General features: G+C 42.5%; 1 protein-coding gene across 2 annotated transcripts; it reads right to left on the bottom strand.

The window, feature by feature from the left end:
• Window positions 1–27,169, bottom strand: pgm5 (phosphoglucomutase 5). 2 transcript variants are annotated; one of them, XM_071894779.2, is made up of 12 exons: window positions 27,107–27,122; window positions 26,596–26,944; window positions 24,095–24,257; window positions 23,764–23,910; window positions 23,063–23,188; window positions 22,682–22,872; window positions 20,836–20,990; window positions 12,404–12,519; window positions 8,867–9,002; window positions 7,994–8,177; window positions 4,326–4,463; window positions 1–1,111 (listed from the first exon to the last, which is right to left on the bottom strand). In XM_071894779.2, the coding sequence occupies exons 2-12, from the start codon at window positions 26,851–26,853 to the stop codon at window positions 1,022–1,024; spliced, it is 1,704 nt and encodes a 567-aa protein (XP_071750880.1). In that variant the 5' UTR covers window positions 26,854–26,944; window positions 27,107–27,122; the 3' UTR covers window positions 1–1,021. The 2 variants fall into 2 exon arrangements, with proteins under 2 accessions (XP_071750880.1, XP_078141459.1); XM_078285333.1 differs by lacking the exons at window positions 1–1,111; window positions 4,326–4,463; window positions 7,994–8,177 and adding an exon at window positions 8,191–8,458 and having other exon boundaries at window positions 26,596–27,169.
• Between the last annotated feature and the right edge of the window lie 225 nt (window positions 27,170–27,394).

The following is a 27,394-nucleotide window of genomic DNA, read 5'->3' as shown; positions in this document are numbered from 1 at the left end:
AAAAGATTTTATTTGGATAAAAAAAAAAGAAAACAATCAATTTAAATATGGTTACGTATATGGCATTCCCAAAGGGCAAAACTGACAAATTAAAGAAAGAAACAAAAAAGCCCAAGTAGCATACCATTTTAAAATATATTTTTCTTGATCACTGTAATGATCCAAAAGTGTTCCCTGTGACTTAATCGTGCTAAGGCGGCTTGGTATTTCACATTTTGAATACCCTATCCTTAGGTAGTAAATACATGAGTGGGACTATTTAATGCTGCCCTCCACAAGATATGCATTATCTTCATTTTATATCAGACATCAGCTGATTGTGTTTTAATTCACTTTGATATCTTAGTTGTGATGCAATGTCTGGTCTATTTTACAGTTTGATAAGAATTTGATTACTTCTGCATGAAATGATGAAATGACTGAAAAAGAACATTGTGGCATATATGAGTGGATAGGCATAAGCATTCTGAAAAGTGAGCACTGCATAAAATGGTGTAATACAAAAACAGCATGGTGAATTAAAAATGGACAACTCCCTCAGGCTCCCTCAGCCAATAACTCTTGACAAATGTAAGGCACAAACATAAAGGCATTCTGCACATTCATGGGTAATATCTTTGCCATGTTTGGAATATATATATTTTTTTATTATTGATCCATAGCAAAATTAAATAGCCTCCACAGTTTGGCCACCAAATATGAGTTTTGAAGAACTGAGACAGACGATGGAGGTCAATAAACAATTGAGAGAAGAGTGTGCAGAAGTGTGTTTTTCCTTTTGAAAATGATATGCTCCAGTAGTCGGCACCTCGCTGGGTGTGCGCTCTGTTTTCATCATTTTAAGAAATGAGACAGAAAAAGACAGATTGAATCGAAGGGACAGAGAGGGGACGTGAAAAATGGCAGGAGAGTACAGGGACGGTTACTTTGAATTTGTTCAAGTGGATGCATGCATGCGTGCGTGCGTGTGTGTGTCTGTGTGTGTGTGTGTGTGTGTGTGTGTGTGTATTTTCTTAGTTGCTCAGGTGATGACGTTGGGGCCGCGGCGTCCTGTCCTCTCATGGATGTTGGAGATCTTCAGGGCGATGGCGATGAGAGGACCCAGCACCACCTGCAGTAAGAAACACACATTGCTGACACGTTGCTGTGTATACTGTCCAATGTTACACTGCTAAATATTACACTAGTATAAATATAAACACGCTACTCCCCACGCATTCCTTTCTCCACGGCGGATGGTGTTATGACTGGCATCGCAAAAATTTCAGCTACAAAGGCAAGAAAGACTTATTTTCAAGGCAAAAAAGTGAATGATGAAGCAGTATTATTATCACAGTATATTGCGTTGTGATATATTACCTCTTCACAAGATTGCTTCTGTTGGCTCTCTGCTCTAATTAGTCACTATTGTGAAAATGTGACCTTACTGTTTGTGTGGGAGCTGGGCCAGAGACTTGTGCAGGAGAAGATAAGTTCTATCAGTGTTGTTGCAATTCCTACTGGTCACTGATTGAGAAAGGTTATAGATAACTTTATGCCTCTTATATGACACCCCTATTGAAACATTGTCATCCCACTAGTGGCTTTTTAATATTTTGATCCACTGGATTGAAGATATTTTTCCACTCTCAAATTGACCATCTCAGTGTTTGATACTAGTAGACAGTATGTGACGGCAAAGCATGGGCTTCCCTTCCTTCCATTCCTAATGGTTTATTTGTGTTGCTAGTGTTTGTATTGGATACACATGTGTAGTTTGAATTGTGATGGGATATGAAAATGGTAGCACCAACCAGGATTTGTGTAGCATTTTGTATTTAATGATCAGTTTTTTTCTCAGCCTCTAGTTTTTCCACCATAAAAAAGTTGTTTTTTTTAACATTGATTGTGCCACTGACCCTCTCACAGTAAATTACAGTGGTCGATTGGCACTTCTTCAAGCAGACATCGACCTAGTCTTTGCCCTAGAATTATCATGTGAGCCATCAAATTAGTCTGTGATGGCAAAATCATGGCTTTTGTTGTGTATGGCAGCATGTACAGCAGTTAGCATTTGAATTTGATGCTTGAAAACACAATGCAGCGTAGAATCAGCATAGTCATCCTAGCCATATCAAAACATGTACAGCAAGCTCAATTATACGGAGGCATAATTTACAGCACAACAAGCCTAATTTATCAACCAATTCATGTTACTCAACAGATGATTTATTCATAACACGAGTGTATCAGAAGCTGAAAACGTTAAGACTCTGGTCTAATAAAGAAATTTGCCATGAGGAAATAGACTTTCCTGCTGTGTCACGACTGGTGTTTGATCTGGTTCTGGTGCAGCAAAGGTATCTTGAAACAAACATCACCTCTGTCTAATGAAATGCACAAAACCATAATGTCTTGTCACGCAGGGACATGACTGGCCTAGGAGTTTTATTGTTACCCTAGATTGCATAGGGTTGTGTGATCTGATACAGTACACACACACACACACGCACACACATCATACACACACAAACACATGTACAATGAAACTGATAAGAAGGATTTTAATGATTATATGTAGGCTACACAGTTTAACAGAACCACAAACAGCCTGTGGTTTTGTTTGCCCGGCTGAAAGCTGTTTGTGAGAAAGTATTTGCAGTAAAATTAATCTAGCCTAATAAAGAACGCATGTTGTCTAATCATGTATGTCATGTCTGATGATTTATGTGCCTTGGGTAAGGGCCGGAATGATTAGGAATTGATTTTATGATCTAACATTAACGATAGATTGTTCAAGGTTTCAGTTCAGTATAGGTCAGGCAACAGGAACGTGGGAAACATAATTCAACTGTTGCCTCAGTTTATTTGAATCAAAATTATATTCAAATCACCAAGCGGGTTCAGATACAGCTATGAACAAAGTACATTACTGAGCTCTGTATGACAAGACGCAGATTAATAAATGGTTCGAAATCGATACTTTTCATCTTATGTGTATGAATGTGAATATTGCAGCGTGAATCAATCTACAGAAACACTTAATATGCGCTTCTACGAGACATGCAAAGAAGTAATTTAGGACACCACATCTCAGCCTGTGAACAAGTACAGAAGTCACCCAAACAAACGTCCATCAGCCTTTCAAACCACACCCGCCCACACAATCCACAGATATGGCAATCCTTGTGTACAGGTTACCCATTAAGTAAAAGCCCCTGTGTTTTAAGGGTTAGGTGGGGTTAGGTGGGGCGGCCAAACCTAAATGAGACCGCCAAGCCGTCTTGTCTGCAGCTTTACAGCCCCTGGGTATGGTTAAAGTACACTACCTATCCCACGAGCCAAACAACCATAACCACATAGGCAGCCAGAGTTCCAAATCACTCCAAAGTCTACAGGTCAAACAACTTCAATAGTGTCGCATGAAGGTGAATGACGCACCACTGGTGTGCAATCATGAAACGGCATTTCATTAGTGTGCCGCGGTGCAGGCGGGATTAGCGCCCCTGTTGCTACTAATTTCAGTGCATTTTCTCCTTGTTTAACATTATTATATTTGTGAGGCAGGTGGTGTATGAATACAGTTTGTTTATATTTGTTTCCTTTGTCCAGATGTGTAGGAAGTCACCAATTGTACAGTTCCCTAGAGGCTACATTGCCATGTTATAATATTGTCTGTGCTACACCTATTTATAGGAACTTTTAAAAATTTTATTCTGCTGATCTTTTAATTCATTTTAATCTGTTTTTGTACTTTGTCTTATCCATGTGTCCAAATGTGCTCTTTTATGGATTCAGTGTTTTTATGTAAAATTCTGCTCTGTTTCAGTATACTTTACTGCAAGCATGAATTAATAAAGTCAAAGTCGTAATACACAACACAGAACAAAAATTCAACAAAGCACCTCCTTCTACTTCATGGGGTGGTAGGATGGTAAGCAAAAAAGTAATGGTGATAGTAAGTAATGGTAAAACAATACTGTCTCATCATGAAGCACAACTGCTACTACTGCTACTGTTTGACACGAGTTCAATAAAGCTTTCATATAAGCTGTTTTACGATGACTAAACTGTCTGAAGACTACATATCAAAAGAATCGAGTGAACAAGTGGGCGTAGTAATAACTGAGCAATGCGTTTGAAGTCTTCCCATTTGAAAGCGAGACTATGGTCTATGGCGAGCAGTTCAATGATGAAAAACACACATGCAAACAAACACAACATAGGCCCAAGACACATACATAGAATCACACACACATGCAGACGTGTGCACACGCAGAAGCGCTCTCTCTCTCTCTGCTTCTCTCGCATACACACACAGACACAGTCACACACTCCCTCTGCACCTGTGTCTCTCTGTTGTGTCTCTCCGGGTCTCTCTCGAAGCTCTCGGCGTAAATGCGGATGGTGGCACCCGTCCCTCCTCCACTCCCACTCAGCCGGAACACCAGGCGAGACGCATCGGTGAAGACGATCCTTAGACCCTGCAAACATACAAGGAAGAAAGGGAAACACTTCAACCCACAAGCTTTATCAAACAACAACAAACTATAGATAAAATGATTATGTGCCAACATATTGTATAATGACAGCAAGTATAATTAAAGTAGGATTCTTGATTATTCATTAGGTTTAGAGCATGGGAATATTAGATATTGGCACTGGTACAAAAAGGTGATGAAGTCAGCAAAGAGAGGAATAGTACCAGATCAAGATAGAAAATAACCATTTCAAAAAAACAGCAACTGCAATCATCCACTAGATGTCACTAGCTTCAAGTGTATTGCTGGGACTGTATTCAAGTAGGAATGCTTCTATGTTTGCACCCCTAGCCATAGTAGTGTCCATAAAGTTATATAAGCTCACCAGTGATCACTGCTGCAGGACTCAGTACTATTCTTAGAGGCTTTATGAATACCGACCCTGAACTCATGAACTAAATGAAACTTGAGAATTTTACATTTATACTTTTATGTTTATTTATTTAGATTTCTGCACTTGCCATACCATTGCCATTGGCGCGCCTTCAGATTATGGCAATTCAGGGCAATTCTGCATCGGTCCGGACCAACATCTGAATTTTTCACCCTTGTCTCAACGTCTTCTACTGTTTCAACCTTAACATTTTAAGGAAAAACAGGATATGGTTGCATTAGGGCAGCCAACTACAACCCTGGCTGACTGGCAGAAGGAGATAAGGCTCTTTGACTAATTGATGTGTGATGAGTCTTATCTGTCCTAAATTCCTCGGTGCCTATTTCCTTCTCCTCTCCGAACAAGACAAGATCAGGGGAAAAGACCTCGCAAAATGTTTTGAGAAAAACAAGGCGCAATAAAAAAGCATGTTCCAACCTTTAAAAAAAATCACCCAGGACACATTTTAGAAACTTCACTGACTACTGGAGTTGGCCTAATTGGCGCTGTCAAAATAGACTGTTTCTATCACCTCAGGGATAAAAAGAAAGTGCTACAGGTCATTTATGTCTTGATATTGACAAATCCAGTCCCTTTGAGAATAATACACAAGTGTATTGGAAGATTAGGGGAGCAAAAAGTCAAGCGGGCGTGCCGCTCCTGTACAACACTCGCCCCATGTCAGCCCAATAGCTATTTACTTCTGCAAATTGTGACTCAGCTTCATCATTTATAGACTGGAATGAAAAGGAAAGTACCGATGGACCATTCCCCTTCCTCCTAATCTGAATTTAGCTAGGGAGGATAACATGCCAGAGTCTGGGGTGAGGAGAGACGGCGATAATGAGAGATGTCCGTACGCCTGTCTGTCTGTCTGTCTTTCTATCTGCGTGTGTGTCGGCTCATCTCTAACAATAGAGAAGCTGTTATCAGGAAGCTGACTAATGCCTGTTAAAAACACCATCCTCTACAGAGCTCAGAGGCCCTGAGTGGAGCGCATACCAGCCACAAATGGTGTGTGTCGTGTGCGTGCAAGCATGTCTGTGTGAGTTTCAAACATAGATAGAAAGAGAGAGAGAGAGAGAGAGCGAGAGAGAGATAGAGAGAGAGGGAGAGAGAGAGGGAGCGAGAGAAAGAGAGAGGGTGTATGCTGTCTATGCAGCATGAATTCAGTAGCTGCCTACAAAGGCTGCCATGCCATTGCTCTGTAAATCCCCATACTTTGTGTGTGAGTGTGTGTATTCCTGCGTGTGTGCCAACTGACACGGCTCCTTCTCTCCCCCCTTCAAACAGACTGCAGTGGGGAGAGAGAGAGAGAGAGAGAGAGAGAGAGAGAGAGAGAGAGAGAGAGAGAGAGAGGGAGAGAGAGAGAGAAAGAGAGAGAGAGGCAACAGCTGATATAACCCTGTCCTGAGAGGAATGTGTGCTGTAATAATACACACTAGGGTGGCTGGGATGCTGAGGATTTACCAGTGAGGGAGAGAAAGAGGAGAGTGTCACATTTTAGGGTGATTGACTAACTAGATGTGGATCTGCTGTGGCCACGGTAACCCTGTGGAGCGCGCTCAGTGGGACAGCGAGAGATGGTGTGGGGCTCGTCCCTTCATGCTGTTACCAGACGCAAGGCGAGGGCGACGGACACACTAGTTCACAAGTGTGAACACATGCAGGCAAGCACACGCACGTGGACAGATGGACTCACGTACACACAAAAATGCGCAATGGGTGTGTGTGTGTGTGTGTGTGTGTGTGTGGTATTAGGTGCGGCCGGAGGCTGAGAAGTGTCGACGCCAGGGATGAGTTTCCACACATTCCTGGGCAGAACAGAGGGAGTCAGCTGGGTAAACTTCAGAGACAGAGAGGGATAGAGGCACGAGGTGAAAAGAGGGAGGGATAGAGGGAGAGAGGACAGGGAGGGTATACAGAGTAGGGTTAGTCATCAATGAAGAAGAAATAGTGTAGAAGAAGTCGAGACATATGAACTGTATGTGGTGGTGTGTGTTGGTGTGTGTGTACACACATGTTTATGGTTTGAACTGGAAGATAGATTGTCATGCCCAAACATGGAACCTCACTGATGATTGAACATTGAAGCTTGGTGGGTGGTCTGGCTCGCGAGATGCTGATGAGTGAGTGTGTGTGTATGCGAGAGCAAGAGAGAGGGAGAGTATGCGTGTTTGTGTGTGTGTGAGTGTGCATGTGTGTGCGTTGGGGGAGAGGGGCCTCACTGACCTATTCATTATTAGGTTAACTAATTAACTAATTTCCTGTTAATTTCAGTGGGTGGTGTTAGGGGGGTGAGCAGCATATATATTACATATATTATATACATATATATTGTATTCATGTCCTCCCCATATACATATATACATATATTTATATATATATGTATATATATAGCATCCCCAGTTCTCTACTCCTCCTTGAATCCTGCAAGGACTGCAAGGACACTTTGAAGCATTTGTGAGAGCCATTAAACCTTGGATCAATGACATCTACTACAAGAAGAGGAGCTATTGACCTTATTCCCACGGTGGCCATTTTGAGCTTCCATCACATTTAGGGTGGGAATCTCTACCCAGAAGAGCAAGCACAGCCCAGCTCTGTCCTACTGTTGTGTACCAAGATGCACACATCATGTAAACATCGGGGATCAGACACACATTTATCATTTCACAGATTCCCTACTACAAAAAAGTATTAGAAATGAATGATCTCAAGAATCCAGAGGGATATAGGTTCCCATTTTAAGGTAATATATTCAAGCAGTCATTGTAGTTGTTCCTGAGATTGCTAGCGAATTTGATAACTGTAGGTCTATCTGAAGTCACTCACTTATGTGTTGAGGTGACATTAGTTTTATATACGCCAGTCTTCCAGGTACAGTTTCACACCTCAAGTGTTCAAAATGTCTGTGACAAAAGTCAATTCTCCTGTCCTTTGTCCTGCCCTCCATTCCTCTCTTCTGTTTTCCTGTCCTCTCCTGTCTGGTCCTCCCCACCTCTTTCCACTCCTATTGAATCCTCTCATTTTATCCTCTTGTCTTTCTGCTCCTTTTCCACTTTCTTTGTTCCCTCTGCGTCTTTTAGCCCAAACTGACCTGGTTTCGAGCCACGGTTCCGTCCACAGGGTCGATGTACTCAAAATTGTCGGCCCGCTCCACGCTGTATATGTGGTCTCCTACAGCAAACTTCTGGCTGGTGAACGCCTTGTCTGAGATTACTGCCTCCAGATCCCTCATTAGGTAGAAGGCTGCTCGGGGGTCCAGGCCTTCATAGTCAAACCTGACAATCGCAAGACACACAAACACACCCATGAATAGAAAGTGCAGACAATGTACATGCGCACCATACACACAGCAAAAGCAATGAAAACCTTTTTCAGAGACAGTTTACATTCCTATACAGTTGCTAACATTTCCCTAGACTGCCACAGACAAGCCTTGTCAGTTTAGCAGATAGATTTTCCTCAAAATGACGCCAGAGCTTCGTGTTCTGAGGATATTTCTGGGGTCTGGTCCTTGGCCTGTCCTTCATGTCCTCCCCATCTGCATGCTGTGGGAAATCTGTGGCAGATTATAGAGAAGCTCTGTGTGGGAATATGAAAAGCTCCAGCGACTGTCAGTGGGAACAGTGGTTGCAGTAACTCTCTCTGTGCCTCTCACTGGGGAGAGGTTAAAATAAGAGCTAGTGACAGCTAGTGAGCAGGATTGGAGGAGAGGGGAAGAAGGTGGGGGCCTTAGGGGGACAGATTTGGCTTTGGAGGGGTTACAAGGGATTGGGGATATGTGGAGCGAGGGAGTCATTCAAGTCAATCTCTCAGGGAGTGATAGTTTCTGTGGTGGATTTGAATAGATACAGGATATAATGATTCATTCAAGGGGAATTTTTACATGATGAAAACAGGAGAACCAGGATCCAAGTGGATGATGGATGGATGGATGGACAGACAGATGGACAATTGTGCTTCATACCTGCAGAAGTAGTTGCGTCCAAGCTTGGCCCAGTGCTCCCTGACAGTCTGCTCCACACCCTGTTTCCTGGCGGCCATGACGGACAGCCACACCAGCACCGACCACAAACCGTCTTTCTCACGGATGTGGTCCGAACCTGGAGGAGAAAGAGAAAGACAAGTGTCACAGCTCTTGATAACCCTGTCATACTGTGTAGGCTGAACCGAGGTGATGAGATAACATATAACCCCGACATATTCCTGCCACGTGCTTAACATAACATCAGAGTTACACAGAGACCTAGGAAGTCCAGCAGGTCAGTTTTCAGGAATTGAGAGAAAACTGTTGACTTGCTAAATGACATCTGTACATTCTTAACTTTTACAATATCTTTTCAATAGTTTGGCTGCTAGAGTCAGTAATTTTCTACTCTATATGTTGAGTATGATGTTTATCGTCAACTAAGAAAAGACAAAATTGTAGCTGCAAAGTTTCTGCAGGACCCATGTGGGAAATAATTTATTAAGCACTTTCACTAATCAAAGAGAGACCCCTAAACTCTCCCATAACAAGCTTGGGTTCATAACATTATCGTTCATGATTGCATTCTAACGAGCAAACTAGAAACACACATTTCACCTCAGTTTAACATTCAGCTCTATTGTATGTAACAGCTGCCGGTGTGTTTATCTGGGATTGGAATAAACACTGGATACTGCGCTCCTCTCCTGAGTCTTTGGCTCTCATACCAACACCTCTGCTGTCCTGAATGTGTCTGGCTGGGTAATGAATGTTTGCACACATGTAATGATGAAGACCCCACACCGACTCATACTGGGACGCTGTGCAACAGATGGTTAGGGGGGGAGTACTTGGACTTGGTGACACACCAAACACAAGCATACACGCACACGCACACGCACACACACACACACACACACACACACACACACACACACACACAAACAGATGAGTATAGTTCACGCCCATGGTCTCTTTCATTGGGGAGCTATCAGTCTGTTCTCAAAGACAGCTGTACAGTAAAGTTATCTCTTAAAGGGACACCTTGACATTTTAACAGTTTGAATAAGTTCAAAAGTGCTTGGAGCAGAAAATAGACTAAAATTCAAAATGATGTGAAGGTATCCCTTTGAGGTATATCTATATTCTATAGATACATAGATAGACAAACAGACAGACAGACAGATAGACAAACAGACAACAGACAGACAGACAGACAGACAGATAGATAGATACTGTAGGTTCTTTACTGTCCTCCAAGAGGACATTTGTTGTCTAGGTCTGTAAAATACACAAAGTAAACACAAAGTAACATCATCCACAAACAGTTCACACCCCATCACACCTTTAAAGAGAGAGGGGAGTGAGAGGAAACCCAATGAAAAACATGAATGTATCATATTCAGTTTTATATTCTAAATAATTCTTTAATGTTGTTCTCGCCCTTCAAAACAAAAAGTGCACATGCCTGGCTCAAGTCTGGCTCTAGCAGTATACAGCTGTTAGGAAATAGACAGTTGCCGATATTTAATCCCTCTCTCTCTCTCTCTTCCTCTCTCTACCTGCCTTTGTCACTCACTCTCTCTCCTCTACCTCTGTCTCTTACATACACACACCCAGAGAGAGAGAGACAGAGAGAGAGGGGGGGGGGGGGGGGCCTAACTCACCCAATAAAACTTACAAATCTAATTTCTCTGTCAACAGAGCAGAACCGCAAGATCAGACTCTCTTCATCTGCACCATAAACTCTCTGATTTTATTGCGGCTTCTCTGTTCTCATCAGCCATCCATGATGGAGTAGTATAATGTTGAGATCAGCTCTGCTAGTCTACAACCTGTTAGCGCTATAAAAACAGTAAAAAAAAACTACAACAGTTCCTCAAATGGACAATGATGGAACAAAGAAGTCTAAAAGTCAAACCTATGAGCATCCCAACTTTTGGGGGGAGACTGTTTTCAGATGTTTGGACATTTTATAAAACAAGCACAATTATAAGTTGTAAGGCTTTTTAACATAATTTGTTTTTACGGTAACATGGCCGTTTCTAACCAATGCTCTCTAAAAGGCATTGAAACGTAAGGCATTCTTTTCAATTACCCCCTTCAGTTCAACTGGGACCTGTCCCTGTGCAGACAGGTAGAAAGTAATCAAAGCAACACTTAGAAACCTGTATAGCAAAGTTTGACAGATCTGGTTACATTAACTGGCTGTGTGTGTTTGAGTAAGTATATGAGAGTTGGTAAAGAGCAGAAGTGGTGTTCAGCCTTGATGATTTACTATTCAGGGCTCCCTCTGAGCTTTTGGCCTTACATGGGTAGACAACGAGTAAACTCCCATAGTCCTCCGTCCTCCCCGTGTCTCTACTCCTTCCATTTCTCTCCTCCTTGTCAATACCTCTCATATTTGCACTCTCCTACCTCCCTCTCCTCTCACTCTTGCTCTCCTCTTCTCTTCTCTCCTGTTCACACCCACTAGCCCTTTCCTTTCCTGCTCACTTTGAGCTTTTCCTTCCTCTTTCCCTCTCTCTATCTCAAAATCCGGAGATACTTTCTGCAATAAAGAGACTGAATCACAGAGATGAAGGAGAGGGTTGTGGTGACAGAAAAATAAGTAAGCAACAGAAGAGACGGTAAGCAGAAAAGGGACTAACAGCATAGAGGTAAAAAGAGAATGAAGACTAAAAAATGCAGTTGTTAGAACTGACAAGAAAGTCAGAGATGGAGAGAGAAATGGAGAGAGAAATGGAGAGAGAAATGGAGAGATGGGCAGTGAGAAAGGTAGTGAGGAGTAGCAGATGTAGAGGGAGGGCAAGAGAGATAGCAGACGGGGATGTTTTTAAGCATTTACTGGTGTGTGTGTGTGTGTGTGTGCATGAGTATGTGCGTGTGTATTTTGTGCATGCACATTGTTTATAATTTCAAAACATGTGTGTGTGTGTGCGTGCGTGCGTGTGTGTGTGTGTGCACGTGTGTGTGTGCGTGCGTGTGTGTGCGCATGTGTGCGCGTACGTGCATACGAGAGCAGCTGCCACTGGAGGCCTGCCTGCATGTTGCAGTGATTCAGGGAGCTCCTGTCTCCTTTTATAGCAGAAGAATGGGGATTATTTACACATGCAGCCAGGGTCACAGCCCTCACATCTATTAGACTACACTGACTGGAGCTACAGGCAGCCGGGATGCACTACTTACAACTCCAGTCTACTAACTGGATAGACCTAGAATAGGTTGATGGAGTGTGTGTGAGACAGAGGGAGATAGAGAGATGTAGAGAGGGGACACGAGTGTGTGTGTGCTTACTTAGAAGCACATGTGCTTTTTTAACCATTAATTATCCAGATGAAAGTTGACTGAGCACACTTGCTGGTCTTCTCTAACCTCTAGGCTACAGTTGCCCGGCATATATATTCAACATATGAAACATTATTGATTCTGTTCACAGCATGCACCTGGAAACTGTCTTCATGAGTACAAGGAAGTGAGTGGAGTGGATTGTTGAGTGGATTGTGAGTGAGTGTGTTGCACCAGAGGCGATCCTACCTGTCCCAAAGCTCTCCTCCCCGCAGAGGGAACAGCGCCCGGAGTCCATCAGGTTCCCAAAGTATCTCCAGCCTGTAGGAGTCTCATACAGCGCCACCTTCATGGCTTTGGCTACCCTACACACACACACACACACACACACAGAAAGAGAGTGATAGAAATGAAGATAGAGAGAAAGCGAAACAAATAGCATCTACTTTCACTCACTACATTATCCTATGTATCTCTCTCTCTCATAAGTCACACCAGCCTTTCCCAGCAGTGATAGAGGGAGAAGCTTACAAACAATCCCCTGACCTTTGAAATAAAACAAACCAAACGCTGGACGACCAGCGTATTCTGCCAACAGCTCATCCAATAACTTAATAAGGCAAAGACAGCAGGAACAAAGTGAGTTAACCTTTTAGCTGATGTTTGCTTTGAAACGGAGCCATGCACTCGCATAGGGAGAGGAGGAGAGGAGGAGAGGAAGAGAGCGAGGAACAGTGTGTGTGTGTGTGTGTGTGTGTGTATGAGTATGCATGTGTGTGTATGTGCATGCATGTAGGGGAGTGTCCCAGGGAGGGAGAAAGGAGTGGAGAGTATGTGGGAGGAGAAGGAGTATGAAGAAAGAAACAGAGTGGGCATTTGAGATAAACAAGACGAAGAGCAAAGAGTAGGTCTAATAAGAGCAAAGAGTGGGGGTAAACTCTTCAGTATAAATTTAAAATTGAGAAGTAACTGGTTATAGTAATGTGATTAGAAAATGGAGCACATAATGTGAAAAGGAGAGGGAAAATGCATTTGGATTACACGGCAAAACATCATATTACACATCATAAAATAATGGTGTATGGTCTTATTGTTTATTGCTTATTGTTTATTAAAAGGATTCCCATTAGCTGCATACAGATAGTTCACACATGACATCACATTACAGAAAATAAATAAAATAAAATAAAATAAATAAATGAATATAATAATAAAGTAGAACTAAAAAACAAAAAACAAACACAAAACAAAAAAACTATACATAGATACAAACAATGGTATAAATGTATTTGTGTACAGCGTAACTTGAAATTACAGTCTAACAGTTGGAATAGATTATCATTTAGCTTCACATTCTATGGCAAACAAAACCAGTCGTAGAAAATAATCAGATTCTGACACTTTGAGTAAACTGAGTAATTTGACTGCTTTGAGTAATTAGAGTTTGAGTAACCTGGTGGATTACATTATTGATCACAATCTCAGTATTCTAACAGATATTGCATTTTCAAAGTTAACATCCTGATCCTGCTTCCAGAGATGCACCGTAAAAAAACAACAAAGATGATACCCAGCGCCCTTCCCACTCCCCACAGATTACCCCTCAACCACATCTCATTCAAACCTCTGCAGCCATTTCTCTAAGAGCAACAAAACTATTGTTGCTCTTAGAGAAACAAACAACATGTAGAATCTCAAATTCCAAGACTTGCTGTTGGATTCCTTTGGGAACTCTGAAGAGGTATGTTTGTTTGTGTGTGTTTGTTGTGTGTGTGTGTGTGTGTGTGTGTGTGTGTGTGTGTGTGTGTGTGTGTGCATGGTTTGGGGGGTTTGTCAGTGGTGGTACACACATCCACACAATCATCATACATATAAATAAAAACCCACGCAGTGCCCAGTACAGCTGTTTATATGAGGATGGGATGGATTACCAAATAAGAGTAAACCAGCTTTATTCCCCTCTGGGGAAGAGAGAGCTGGAACGGAAAGCCTGGCATTCCAAAAAGAAAACGGAAACTCTGGCCCTCTGACTAGTTGTTGACGTTTTAAACAGCATGTCCACAGCCAACACAAGCACTGAAACTGACCCTGAACACGCTCAATTTTCAAACAACGTTGCAGAAATGTTGGGACAAAGCTGTTGTTGAATGGTATCTTAACAACGGTGTGAGAATGTCATGCTTTTCTAGAGTTTAATGCTCGCACCAGCTGAGCTGAACTTAACAACAGTATAAACACCGGTGTGGATCACACACACACACACACACACACACACACACACACACACACACAGACACAGAGACACATGCACACACACGCACACAGACAGAGAGACACACACACACACACACACCCATGCATGTACACAGATTCAGACTCACACAAACAAACACAAAGACAATCCACCTACAGTTTGGCACTACGGTCTTTTCCACACTCTTGCATGACATTTCTCATACAAAGTCACAGTGAAAAATAAATGATTTTCTGGGTTAAGAAGATCCCATGGTACAAGCTTGTAGAGCTCAAGCCTGTTTGTTTCCAAGCAAGCAATAGAAATAAACTCTGAAGCATGCAGACTACTGAATGATACCCGCAGAATTAGAATGGCAAATCACAGTGATCACCTTTGGTGAAGATGGCTGCCATAGAATTTTGATCATTCTTTAAATCATTTCCAGGATAACACTATTACTGTAAATATTCCCTTGCAGTCATTTTACAGTAAGTGTGCATCAATGACCAATTGATGAGGTTTCATTGGAATAGTAACATCCTTTATATCTGCTCCAGTTTTGAGGCAATAACACACACCACCATCGAAAATGTTCAGGTCTCTATCTCAACCACAAAGTAAAGCAGCTGTCAAGTTTGCAAAAACAAACGTTGATGAATGTATGAATGTTTGTTGAGAGTTTATATGCTGATCCATCTAATAATCATCATTTGTCTTTTAATATTTCATGAAGCTATATAGCAAAATTTGCTCTCTCCACAAGTACTATTACTAAAAGCTGACTAAGAAGACATGACTATAAATTGAGATCGCTATATCTCTGTATATTTCTATCTCTAATTATCTCTGGGTTTTTAACCACTAGGTGTGAGCTCAATAGTTAAGTAAGTTAGTACATATTTGGGAGGAGATATGGAAATATTGTCATGTTCAGATGTCAAGTCGCACTATCTTTGGAATCTCTCTTCTCATGTAGAGAGCATTTGGATCGGGCAGACAGTACATTCTTCTCAACCACACATACAAACACACACGCACGCACACACACACACACACACATTCAAACACACACACCGTCTCAAACCAGGCAAGCCCAGTGGATACTGCCTGTCTCTCCACAGGCTTTGCCAGAACAGAAAAATGTTGGCAGATCAATGTGACTGGAGACACGAGGAATAAACTTGGAAGGCTTCTATTTAGAGCTACAATTCCCAGAGGTGAACTCTCCACTATACGTTTCTACGATCTGACATTATACATTTTCTCAACCTTTCGAATTTGTATAACGTGTGCATGAGTGATAAAGTAAATTCAGTATTATTATACTATTATTATTCAAGTATAATGCAACTTTTTTTAAAGGCTCAACTTGTAATTGCAGTATGGCACCCCCTGTTGAAACACTGCCACCGTACCACTGGCTCTTTTTTTGTGACTTATTGGAATAAAGACTTTTTGCTCTGAAATGTATTGTCTGACCTTTTGATACAAGGACTGAGAGTATGTGACAATTTTGCGGCTGTAAAAATGTTTTGCATTGTTTCTGAACACTGGAATAAAACAGACCTTTATTTTGAGTTATGAGCTAGGAGAGTTCCTAAAGCTTATTTTACATCTTTCAGTCAGACTTTTGGGCATACTGTATATCAATATGCCCAAAATTTGGTTGGTCAAGTGAGTGGCCGATTGCATCCTAATACAATTTGGCTTCTACTTAAAACTGTTAAGTTGCCTGATGCGGAGGGTGCAGTGTTGAGGAAGTCTCACCCTTCATCACCATGTGTCTATCATGCACTGGCACCAAAGGCTTTACCAAACAACTTCTTCTTGAGGGTGGCACAACACTGCAGCAAGAAATGGAGCAAGTATGCAAAGAACTGGACTTCTTCCATCTACAAGTGTAAGAGGGAACAAAACTGAGCAGAGACAGAGAGAGAGCGGGTCTCTCTTCAGAATGTTCTGGATGCTTTGTCCCCATCCAGACCGGGCCGGTGAAGTGAAGGGCAGACGGAGATTTCATAACAGGTGCTGGGATCAGAGAAGTCTCCCTGGCACCATCCTCACTCTCTGGGCTTACAGCTTAGGATGACAAACACGCACAACCAACCGACGCAGACACACTAACAGCACAACTGCAAAGACCATGATTGGCACATGCACACACACACACACACACATGTATGCACACACTAACCAACCACTATCTCTCTCGTTTTCATTCTCTCTGTGTCCTTGTATATCTCTCTCTCTCTCTCTCTCTCTCTCTCTCTCTTTCTCACACACACACACACACACATACACAGACAAGTTCATGCATCAGTAAATGCTAAGGAGTAATGTGAGGGATAAGACCTCACTACATCAGGGAAATGAAGTACTGCCAGCTTTTGGCCTTGGCCTGATATTTTACCAAACATAGGATCCAGTACCCTCTCTCTCCTCGCCTCCCCCTCCGAAGAGAGCTAACCCTGGACTTAAAAGCTTTAGGCTGGCATTCAGACAGAAAAACAGAGCGCAGCATATAGCTTTACTTGGGCTTGAAATTTGAGTTCTGCTCAGACTGATCTCAGGGGGTAATAGATTACCCAAACTGGACAACACATAAATGTAATACGTTTAAAACTACCCAGCAAACATTTTGACATTGAAGTGATGCCTGTGCCAACATTGAAAAACCTTGTAGATATTGTGACAAAATGAAAGTTGAGATGATGTCCTGCATCGTTTTATGAAATGTGGACGAAAATATCTTTCTGACATCAGTTCAAAACAGTTCCCAAAGCTGTTTAATAAGAATTTTTACCGTCCCATAATATCACATTGGGAAAATGTCATTTAAGTATGATGATGGTATTTCTCAGCAATATATTGAGCTGCACCCAACTTAAACCTGGGCAAGTAAGTGAGAACTTTAGCCCAACCCTACCCAAACTCTTTGGGTCCAGTATGGTCCTGTTGTTGTCCAATGTTGCGTTCAAATACAAATACGCAGAGATGTATTGTGCTTATAATTTCTGTTTGTTTGTCTTTTTCTGTTTGTCCATCCAACAAGAAATATTTGCAGATAGAACCAAGACACAAATACCACAATACTCAGGGGGGCCGTAGGACGAAAATGAGTCCATACTAGGCACGCTCTGTACTGGCTGTGGTCACTGGGAGGCCATTATGTGTTACAAGGGCTTAGGCGTTGGCGTTGCAGTCTTCTCATTGCCTTGTTCATCTTAGTAACCAGCCTCACAGCCATTAAAACCCTAAAACACAGAGCACAGCTATGGCATATGATCACTCGATTCTGCACCGTACATCAATGCTTCAGTACAAGAACTCAGGTCTTGTATTTTCGCTGGTTCATCCTAGTAACAGGCACAACAGTGGCTCAGCTAACCCCTCTCTTCTCCTCACATCCTCCCATCCCTGGAGTGGCTAAAGGAGAGGCAGATGTTTCCTCTCCCAAATTCCCCTCCCACCTTTTCTTCCTCTGACCTCTCCCTGCCTGCATCAGCCCGTTGCTGCCCTTACCGTCAGCCCTCGCTTGCATGCACAGACAGAAAGACACACACACAACACAGAAAGACAGACACACACACTCTCTGTCCATCCGAGAGTGAAAGATTTAGCGCCTGAGTGTCGGGCCTCCTGCCCTAGTCTGGTCCAAATCAACTTCCTGCACAGCAACACACATCCTCCGCTCATCTGAACACACATAGACTCTCTCTCTCTCTTTCTGTATCTCTCCATTCTTCCTTCCTGATACACTCACATACATGAGCACAAGCACACACCGTCAGATTTATCTAGGCTTTATATCCCAGTTTGACAGACTCTGCATAAACACACAGCGGGGCAGTAGCTCAGTCTAAACACTGAAGCATGCAGACACACACACACACACACACACACACACACACACAGGCCACTTGCTCTCCTAAAAAGGCCTACACTTGGGCCCATTCCAGGATCTAACACCACACTACTAAGTACTTCAACACTTCCTGGACCGTGTCTCAGACATGCAGATACATTCCACGTCCAGCGACAGCAGTGTTGTAGTGGGAACTGAAGTGGTGGGTACAACGCTAAGGAGTTGAACAAAGTGACCCTGCCCTCCTATAATGTCAGTAATTACCCATAAGTGCTCAGAGACAGAGGTAGGGGTACTTTGCTTAACCCCACATACCCTAGAGTACGCTAGTGAACCAGGGTTTAACAGGGAAAGGAATGACAGTCTTATGTAACACGATTTATTTCTGCTGCACAGAAACACTGAACCACAGCGGTCTGAGCAGGGAGAGCTCTTCAGAACATGGTATCAGATCATGGTATTATTTCTAGTGTAGGTATTATCTCTATATAGGCATCATGTGGCAATCCTATTTTTCAGCAGATTGCACAACCAAGCTTCAGTTTCTAGGAAATTAAATCCATGATGTCATCAACACAAAAAAGGCAAATGCTGAGAAAAAAGAGACAGAGAAAGAAAAAAGGAGAGAGAGAATATAAATATGTGTCTGTCTCTCTCTCTCTCTCTCTCTGTGTGTGTGTGTGTGTGTGTGTGCGCGCGTGCGTGCGTGTGTGTACTATATAAGAATTCTATGGCCTAGGGTAGCAGTGGGACTCGTGACGATCATGTCTCAGGTCTCAGTGTGTGTGTGAATGTGTGTGTGTGTGTGTGTGTGTGTGAGAGTGTGAGTGTATATGTGTGTGTGAGTGTGTGTGTGTGTGTGGGGGGGGGACCCAGTGTGAGCCAAACTGAGGCAATTCTTTCAGTATGATCATTATGGTTTAACATCATAAGACACAGCCTTGGGCGAGGAGCAGTCCGCCTTAAGTGATTTGTAATGCACGTCTGTGTGAGAGAGTGTGTGTGTGTGTGTGTGTGAGTGTGTTCATGCATGCCTACAGATCAGAGTGTGTAGGAGTCACTACACTCATAAAGATGACCATATTCTGTGATGTCACATCCCATCTCACATATCTCAGCATCACTTGTCCCACGCAACTATGAACCCAGGGAGATCAGGATTGGCAGTGAGGTCACTTCCTAAATGTCTGCCAGTACTAACACATACTCATGCACACATACACACACACACACATTTGCGTATGGCCACACACCCATGCATCCATGTGTGCAAACAAACACTCACTCACACACACACACACAAATACAGACACACCCACACACATCCATGCACAGACAACTTTCTGCATTCTGCAACTAAACTAAGGTGAAAGTCTTGTATCTCCAAAAGGCCAATTTTTCAGAAATTACGTAAGAAACAGCTCGATTTTCTCACTGAAAGTCATTCATTCATTCATTAGGCAAAAGATGTTGAATGGGTTTCATGGAGCCAAGGAATATTCACATAGAGTATGTTTACATGCACACTAATTCGATCTTAACTGGCCTTTATATGCCTTTATCTGATAATATTAATCGGAGTAAAGTCATAGGCCTAATCAGAGTAAGCACAGCCTGGTTAACACCTAGATATCTGCTCAGTCTTTCAATTTATTGGGGAATGTGAATGCCTCAGTCAGATTTCTTTTCTTTTTTTCAAACTACACATGTCATCAAGGTCACCAGACGCAGACAAGAAAGGAAAGGACATGCTGGAAAAGCTGGTTCTTACTTTAGTTCCTTTAGAGCTATAGACGGATTATAAAATGAATCGATGTAAACCGGGCTATTAGAAAGATCACGTTACATCGAACCATGTAAACACTGTAAGTGAAATATTGTCTTAAGCTGATTATTACTAGTAATCGGAGTATTGGTGTGCATGCAAATATACTCATAGTCTTTTAAAATGATAAAAAAACAAAAACTAAAATTAGAGTTACTCTACTTCAATGCGACACGAACATTATGTAAGCACACAGACATACAGACACAAACACACACACCATGAACATACGCATACATAAATGTCATAATGAATATATTCACAGCTTTATACTGCACATACAAAGTCTGGATGGATGACAGTTAATCTTTTCTAGTTCAGTCATTGTGTTAAATGATGTATTTCCCATCAGCAGCATTCTGTTGAACCCCCAGTTGGGTACAGCACAGGGAACCCTCCTACTGGAACAATGTTAATGTAGATGACTTTAGCTGTGATCACATCCACTCACTCAGCACCTACTGCTCTGCTATAGTCTTACATAACGGAAAATATTTATAGGCCATGAGTAAATCTGTGTGTGTGTGTGTGTGTGTGTGTGTGTGTGTGTGTGTGTGGGTGGGTGTATGTGATCTCACAGTGTTATTCATAGTGGGTGAGTCTTCATCTGAGAGCGTCCTCCCTCTCCAGAAAATGGGCTGGGGCTCGTATTTGTGGAAAGGGGTCGAGGGGGAGTGACAAGAGAAGGCAAAGCTCCTTAGTCCTAGTGAGTGTGTGTGTGTGTGTGTGTGTGTGGGGGTGTGTGTGTGTCCTACCTGTCGAGGGCCGTGCTGGTAGCCATACTCCTAGCAAAGCCCCTGAGGCCCAGCTGTCTGAAGTAGGGGATGGTGGAGAGGTTGGCAGCCATGACGGCCACAGAGTCTGACGGGTTCACAAAGAAGCCGTTCTCTCCGAGGATCATGTACCGGTCCTGACAAGGCAAATACATCATACAGCACACTGTCATCACTAGTCATGTTGTAATGTAATCTGCTCAGTGATAAAACAAAGTAAAGCACAGTGTGGAGAAAAGGAGTGTAATCAGAACTGATTTAGCATTAGAGGAGATATTAAAGGAAGTATTTTGCTAGCTGGTGACTGATGCAGTTTATGAAAAACATGAGGTACTATGAGGTACTCGAATGCTCTAATTCTCTTTGAGCAATGAGAGAGGTAACCACTAAATCTATCCAACTACCAGCCATTGCACTTAAGGATTTTGGGCACTTGAGCCATTTGGTTGCCATCTCCATACCTTCTCTTTTAGATCCCATTCAAATTCGAGTTGAGAAGCCACAGGTAAGTGGACTAGTAAACATTCCAACTATCACAATTACTGTTGAGAGGTTAGAAAAATATCAGCCATTATATAACACTGACCCATAGAGAAACATTACACCCACTGAGATTACAACGACTAGCAGTAATGGCTGTGAAGATACCGATCCTTGTGGGAGAAACAGGTATGACATAATTCTCCTGATGCTAAGCTAATTTAGTTAGCCCCGTGTGTGTGTGTGTGTGTGTGTGTGTGTGTGTGTGTGTGTGTGTGTGTGTGTGTACACAGTATAAATGACTCTTGGAGAACAGTGTGGAAAAAGTGAGCTGCTTATTGAGAGAGAGACACAGTATTATCTGGTCCCCCATTGTCTCACTTCCTGTTATCAACTATCAAATAAAACCAAACCAAAACCAAACAGGGTCACTTTGGTATCGGGATCTATGGGTGTAGTTTAGATTAATAAAATACTGAATGGGTTTTGATTGAATGAATGAGTGAATGAATGAACATATGAATGAATGAATGAATGAATGAATGAAGGAATGAAGGACTGAATGAATGAATGAATGAATGAATGAATGCCAAATGATCTAAGACAATCACATTGTCATGTACAGTATATACCAGTCAGTCCCTCTCATCATGTTAAAAGTGCTACATGTAGCATTTTAACAACAATAAATCATTACCACATTCATTTTGAGACATTAATTACCGTAAACAAATGAGACCATTGAAGATTGACAGCCTCTGCCAGCCTCTACTTTGAATTTTACATTGTGTGCCACCAGGTTGGGTTTCCTAAGAAATCCAAGATTGCTTTACTGCATCAAACAGGAAGAGGGATCTAAAGCTTTCAGAGTGTCTTGCAATGTCAGATAGTGAAACAAGTGAAAGGCCGATGAAAAAATCACTTCCAACATGTTTATCCTCTTCAGTAAAGCAAAAGAGAAAAACTTTGACCGAACAAGCAACATCCTCTTTATGACAGGAAGGCACAGAGACAGAGGCTACCAATCTTCTGACCACGGTCTCATTTGTTTACAATAATTATACCAAGGTATCACAATGAATTTGAGAATGACATATTGAGGTTTAAAAATGCTACATGAAACACCTTTGAAGCGATATTCCACTTAGTTTTAACATGGGGGTTATTCAGCATGAAAACCATAATATAAACTAGTCACCAAGATTGGATGCTACAAACTCATCCCAGCTGCATCTGATCGTCGTGAGTAGTTTATATTATGGTTTTCATTGCGGTCAAGTGCCAAATAACCCCCATGTTAAAACTAAGTGGAATATTGCTTTAAAGTATCACTTAGTGAATGTCGTACCCCATCAGCGTCGAACGCAGCTCCAAAGCCAAAGTCCCCTCCTTTCATGGCATCTACCAATGCGGTGGCGTAAGTCAGGTTGGGCTCAGGAGGTCGGCCACCAAAGTCCTCCAGGGGGACACAGTTGACAGCAGAGTTAGCAGGGGCCCCCAGCTCATCACACAGGATCCTACGCACGTAGGGGCCCATCACTGTAGCAAAACATATGAGGAAAGATGGGAAGATGAGAGAGAAGGGAAGAGAAGAGAAGAGAAGAGAAGAGAAGAGAAGAGAAGAGAAGAGAAGAGAAGAGAAGAGAAGAGAAGAGAAGACATATCAATGCAATCAATTGTCATTAACAAGAGAGTTAGGGCTGTATAATGGGACCGGGCATTGTCTCACCTCCGTTCATGGCATCTATGCGTATCTTGAGCTGATCTGGTCCTGTGAGGAGACTTTTTATGGAGTTGAAGTCAAAGATGCTTCGTAGCAGATTAAGGTACACCTCCACTGAGTCTACTATCTCCACTGGAAACACAGAGAAGAGACATCTGTACTGGATGGCAATGTGTTTGTTTGTGTGTACATATGTGTGTGAAAGAGGGGGGAGGGGGGGGGTGCACATACCAGTGTGTTTCACAGTACATCCATCTTTGTGTATAAATAACAAATCACTTGGGAACATTTCACAAGGAAAATAGGGAGTTAAAGGAACATGTAATCCCTCCTGATCACTACACGCTTATCACACTGTGATGAAAAGCTTGGAGACAAATAGAGAAACTTGTTTTACATTATGCAACAAGCGTAAAAATAACAATGATTAAAAATGAATAAAACATGTCCCTATAACATGGTCTTATGCTGTGACTGCAAAGGATGGAAGTTGACAGGTGTGGCCTTCAACACACTTCCTGTTAAGTAGAAATTGAGTAAAAATGATGAGACCCAACTCAAGGAAGATAATTGATTGATTGATTGATTGATTGAATAACTGACTGACTGCTAGCTAGCTAGCTTGATAGACAGAAAGACAGACAGACAAAAAGACAGACACACAAGACAGACAGTCAGAAAGATAGAAAGAAAGAAAGACAGACTACCTCTGAAAGGCTTGAACTTGTTCTCCAAGTCAAAGTCATGCCGTCCCAGCCTGGAGAGGTCAATACGCAGGTCAGGGCAGATGGCGTACTCCTCGAGAGTCCGGCTCACCTGGTAGATCCTCTCCATCACCGTGTCCGGTGACGGCCCTACCAGACACAGAAACAGATACATTAATATCCATAAACTTAACCAAAACTAGCGCTGATGTACGTCGTATCAAAAATATTCTTGACTTAACTGATGGTCTCAAATCTCTGACTTCAAACATCCTGAATGGGAAGGAGCCATGTGAGGAATTACAAAGAACCCCCCTCGCCCCTCAGTCCTCACCTCCATTTGCCACATTGAACTTGACCCCAAAGTCTCCACCGGGGCCTCCGGGGTTGTGACTGGCTGTGAGGATGATTCCACCAATGGCCTTGATCTTCCTGATGATGCAGGAAACAGCAGGGGTGGACAGGAGGCCATTGTGGCCGATTACCAGACGCCCAATCTGCACAGCACAGACATTAGTGAGGAGCAGTTTAAGATGGATGTCACTCCAGGATATACAGTAGGTAGGCTATATAATCCCTTCTGTTAAATTGAAGTTGTCTCATGAATTGAAAGATTAGTCTACTCTATATTGTTGTTGCACTGGATATTTCCCAAAGGTGAATGTATATAACTGGGTAAGTGTAAAGCAGGGCTATGAAGAAAAAAAGTGGTCTCAGTAAAAATAGTCTCAGGCAGTGTTTCTTAATCTAGGTGGGACACAAAATGGGAAAACCATACTTTGTTTGGACCCTGAGCTGAAAGGTTTGAGAACCCATCGGTCAAAGGTACAGAAAGCAAGACTGGCCCAAAGCATCTCATCATTCTACAGGTGACTAATTGACAGCCCACTTTAAAGAGCAAGTGATCTGCCCCAAGAGGTTGCCTAAATACTAGAGCTGCCCTCTTTCTTTATATAACGTATGTGCCACTTATAAAGTGATAATGCCATCAGCATCCCATAATTCCTGCCTTGCATATCAGCTATTCTAAATAAAAGTGTCCTCACTGGAGAGGAATTCAATGTCCTGACGTCAGTGTATCCTCCTAACCTCAGGCATATTGCGTGTGTGTGTGTGTGTGTGTGTGTGTGTGTGTGTAAAGGAGAGAGAGAGAGAGAGAGAAAATTAAGCAAGTAATCTACTGGTTGTTGATTAAATATGCTTTTGTATACTATTATAAACTATGAACACTAAGTATATAGCGCACTGTGTTTTCCTTCTATCTTTAGATTTTATTCAGTTGCCAGTTTTAAAAGGATAGTGTGTGCCTCATGTAGGTTATCTGCAAGTGTTGCCACTATCCTGACTTTTGGTTCGATGCCACATGACAGGGTATCCCCAAAGCTTGTAGTTTGGCCTGGGAGAGATGGAAGAGGGAGAGGGGGGGACGTGCGTAGGCAGGAAAGTAGAGCAGGATGGATGGAAGTGCCGATAAGGCAGACAGCAAGAGACATTTGGCTGGGCCAGCAGAAAAAATGGACCGATCTCAAAAACAAATTATATTCCCTTCAGATCTTCCTTTGGAACCTGTCCAAACCCATCACAAAGATCTGAGGGCAGCCTTTTTCTATAAACTATGGGGATTTTCCTCCTTTCTCTCTCTTTCTTTCTTCCTATTTTCATTTATCTGCTGCTCGCACTCAGAGTTTGGACAAGTTTTTGAGTGGTGATAAGTTCACAAGTGCCAGTCAATGCTATACTGATTATTACTTTTATCCAATCTTGAACTTTAAAGTTTCAGCCTGTATTAGGGGAAGTTGCATGAGCTGAGGTGGGACATCAGCCAGGATTATGATAATGATAGTGTAATGTGTTACGAATATCATAATCATCATCATCTATATTATTACAATCACTGTGTTTCATCAACATCATCTAGCCTATTAGGCCTACATAGTGGCTGATCATTATCATCGCCATCATCATCATCATCATCATCATCAGTAAAAGGGAGTAGTGCAAAGTTAGGTCTATTGAGAATAAGGGAGCCATTACATTATTTGGTCAATGTGATAATAGTTCACCAAATGCATATAGCCACACACCCAGCTTTAAGTGAAAATCCTGAATCCTGAATGCCCTGATGTGACTATTTTTAGATATGGCTTGTACATAGAATTTTGGCAATTTTAGGCTACTTCATCTTTGCTCTCCATTGTAATGATAAATAGCCTACTATAACGATCAAATTTGGACTCCCTTATGCTAATATGATAGCTTTAGCCTACCAATCAGTGTTGGTGGTAGGCTAACTCACAGTTCTTATCCCTGTAACGAGTAGTGTAACGAATTAATATTTCAATTTTAGAAATATTACAGTTACCAATCAAAAATGGGTTGTTAGTTTGTTATCATCCCATTGAAGCTGAATTATCCATCTCATTCCCTGATTTGTTTTCCTCCTAATTAGCCTACTCATCCTCTCACACTAAACTAGCTTAGATGAGAAATGGCAGAAAGTTTTACTTTCTCTGGGTGAAAGTATTCCCACTTTAATTTTATCAAGCAAACGGATGGCAGTAACATTGGACATCAAAACTGGTTCTCAATCAATCACAAACAAGCGCACAGGGGCTAACTGAGTTATCGCGATTTTTTAAGATAAGCCAGACACCAACTGCCAATTTAGGGGGGTGTTAGGGAAAGTAACAAAACGAGTAGTGTAACTAGTTACTTTATTCTTCCAGCAGGGAGTAATACAGTAATAACACTACTTTTAAATTGAATAACGAGTAATGTGTTACTTTTATTATGAGTAACGAGCTCAACACACATGGCAGTTAGCTCGTTACTTACCCCGTTCGCAGCCGCCATCTGCACTATAACTTCGGTGGCGGCTCGGCTGAAGTAACGGCCGTCGCTGCCCACCACCATGGTGCATCCCTGCCGGTCCCGCAGGTCGATGGAGGACAACACACTCTGGATGTAGTTCTGCAGGTAGTTCTTCTTCCCCTCAAACACCGCCGTCTTCCTCCGCAGACCATTGGTACCGGGCCGCTGGTCGTCGAAAGGGGTGGTTTGGACCGTCACCACGGGGATGGGGCTCGTCTCCATCCTCCTCCTCGGAACCCAACGGAGGACGCCGATGATACAGCCGACCTACCGAGAAGTCCTCTCAGTCACGGTGAAGTAAGCCCTGGGGTGACTGCCGGTGGGAGCCGAACATATAGTAGTAGAATAAAGATGAGCCTTGTCAGCCAGGTGAGGTTAAATGTCCTTCCCTGCCGAGGAGGGGAAGTGACAGCACTCCACACAGGGATGAGTTGGCTATAATGAAGATAAACACCCGGTCAACAGTTTTTCTCACCTCAAGTTGCCCTCCTATAGGCCGAGACAACTGTAGCCTGCAACACCGCACTTATGAGTGCAAACATTCAGCAAAACTCTGCTCTGCCGCTGGACAACTCCCTCTTTTCCTAATAAGCCCGGACAACTGCTTACCAAAAAAAAAAAAAAAAAATCAGGGAGGGCCAAAATCTCTCAGGCCTACAATCAGCTGCGCCTCAGGCCAAAAATAGACCGCTGACTGTGGAGGGAATTGTGTCGGGCAACCGGACACTTCTTGTGTCTGTCCTGTCCACACTCCCCCGGTATG

This window comes from Centroberyx gerrardi, chromosome 8, assembly GCF_048128805.1.
Source record: "Centroberyx gerrardi isolate f3 chromosome 8, fCenGer3.hap1.cur.20231027, whole genome shotgun sequence".
NCBI classification, from domain to species: domain Eukaryota; kingdom Metazoa; phylum Chordata; class Actinopteri; order Beryciformes; family Berycidae; genus Centroberyx; species Centroberyx gerrardi.
Note: the sequence above shows the minus strand (reverse complement) of the source record. Positions and strands in the feature narration are given on the sequence as shown.

Coding starts and splice junctions, on each gene's coding strand:
- pgm5 (XM_071894779.2), bottom strand. CDS start 26,853: ATGGAGACGAGCCCCATCCCCGTGGTGACGGTCCAAACCACCCCTTTC. Junction 24,258..26,595: donor AGATGGCGGCTGCGAACGGG/GTAAGTAACGAG, acceptor TGTGCTGTGCAG/ATTGGGCGTCTGGTAATCGG. Junction 9,003..12,403: donor GGAGGAGAGCTTTGGGACAG/GTAGGATCGCCT, acceptor TTTCTCCTCCAG/GTTCGGACCACATCCGTGAG.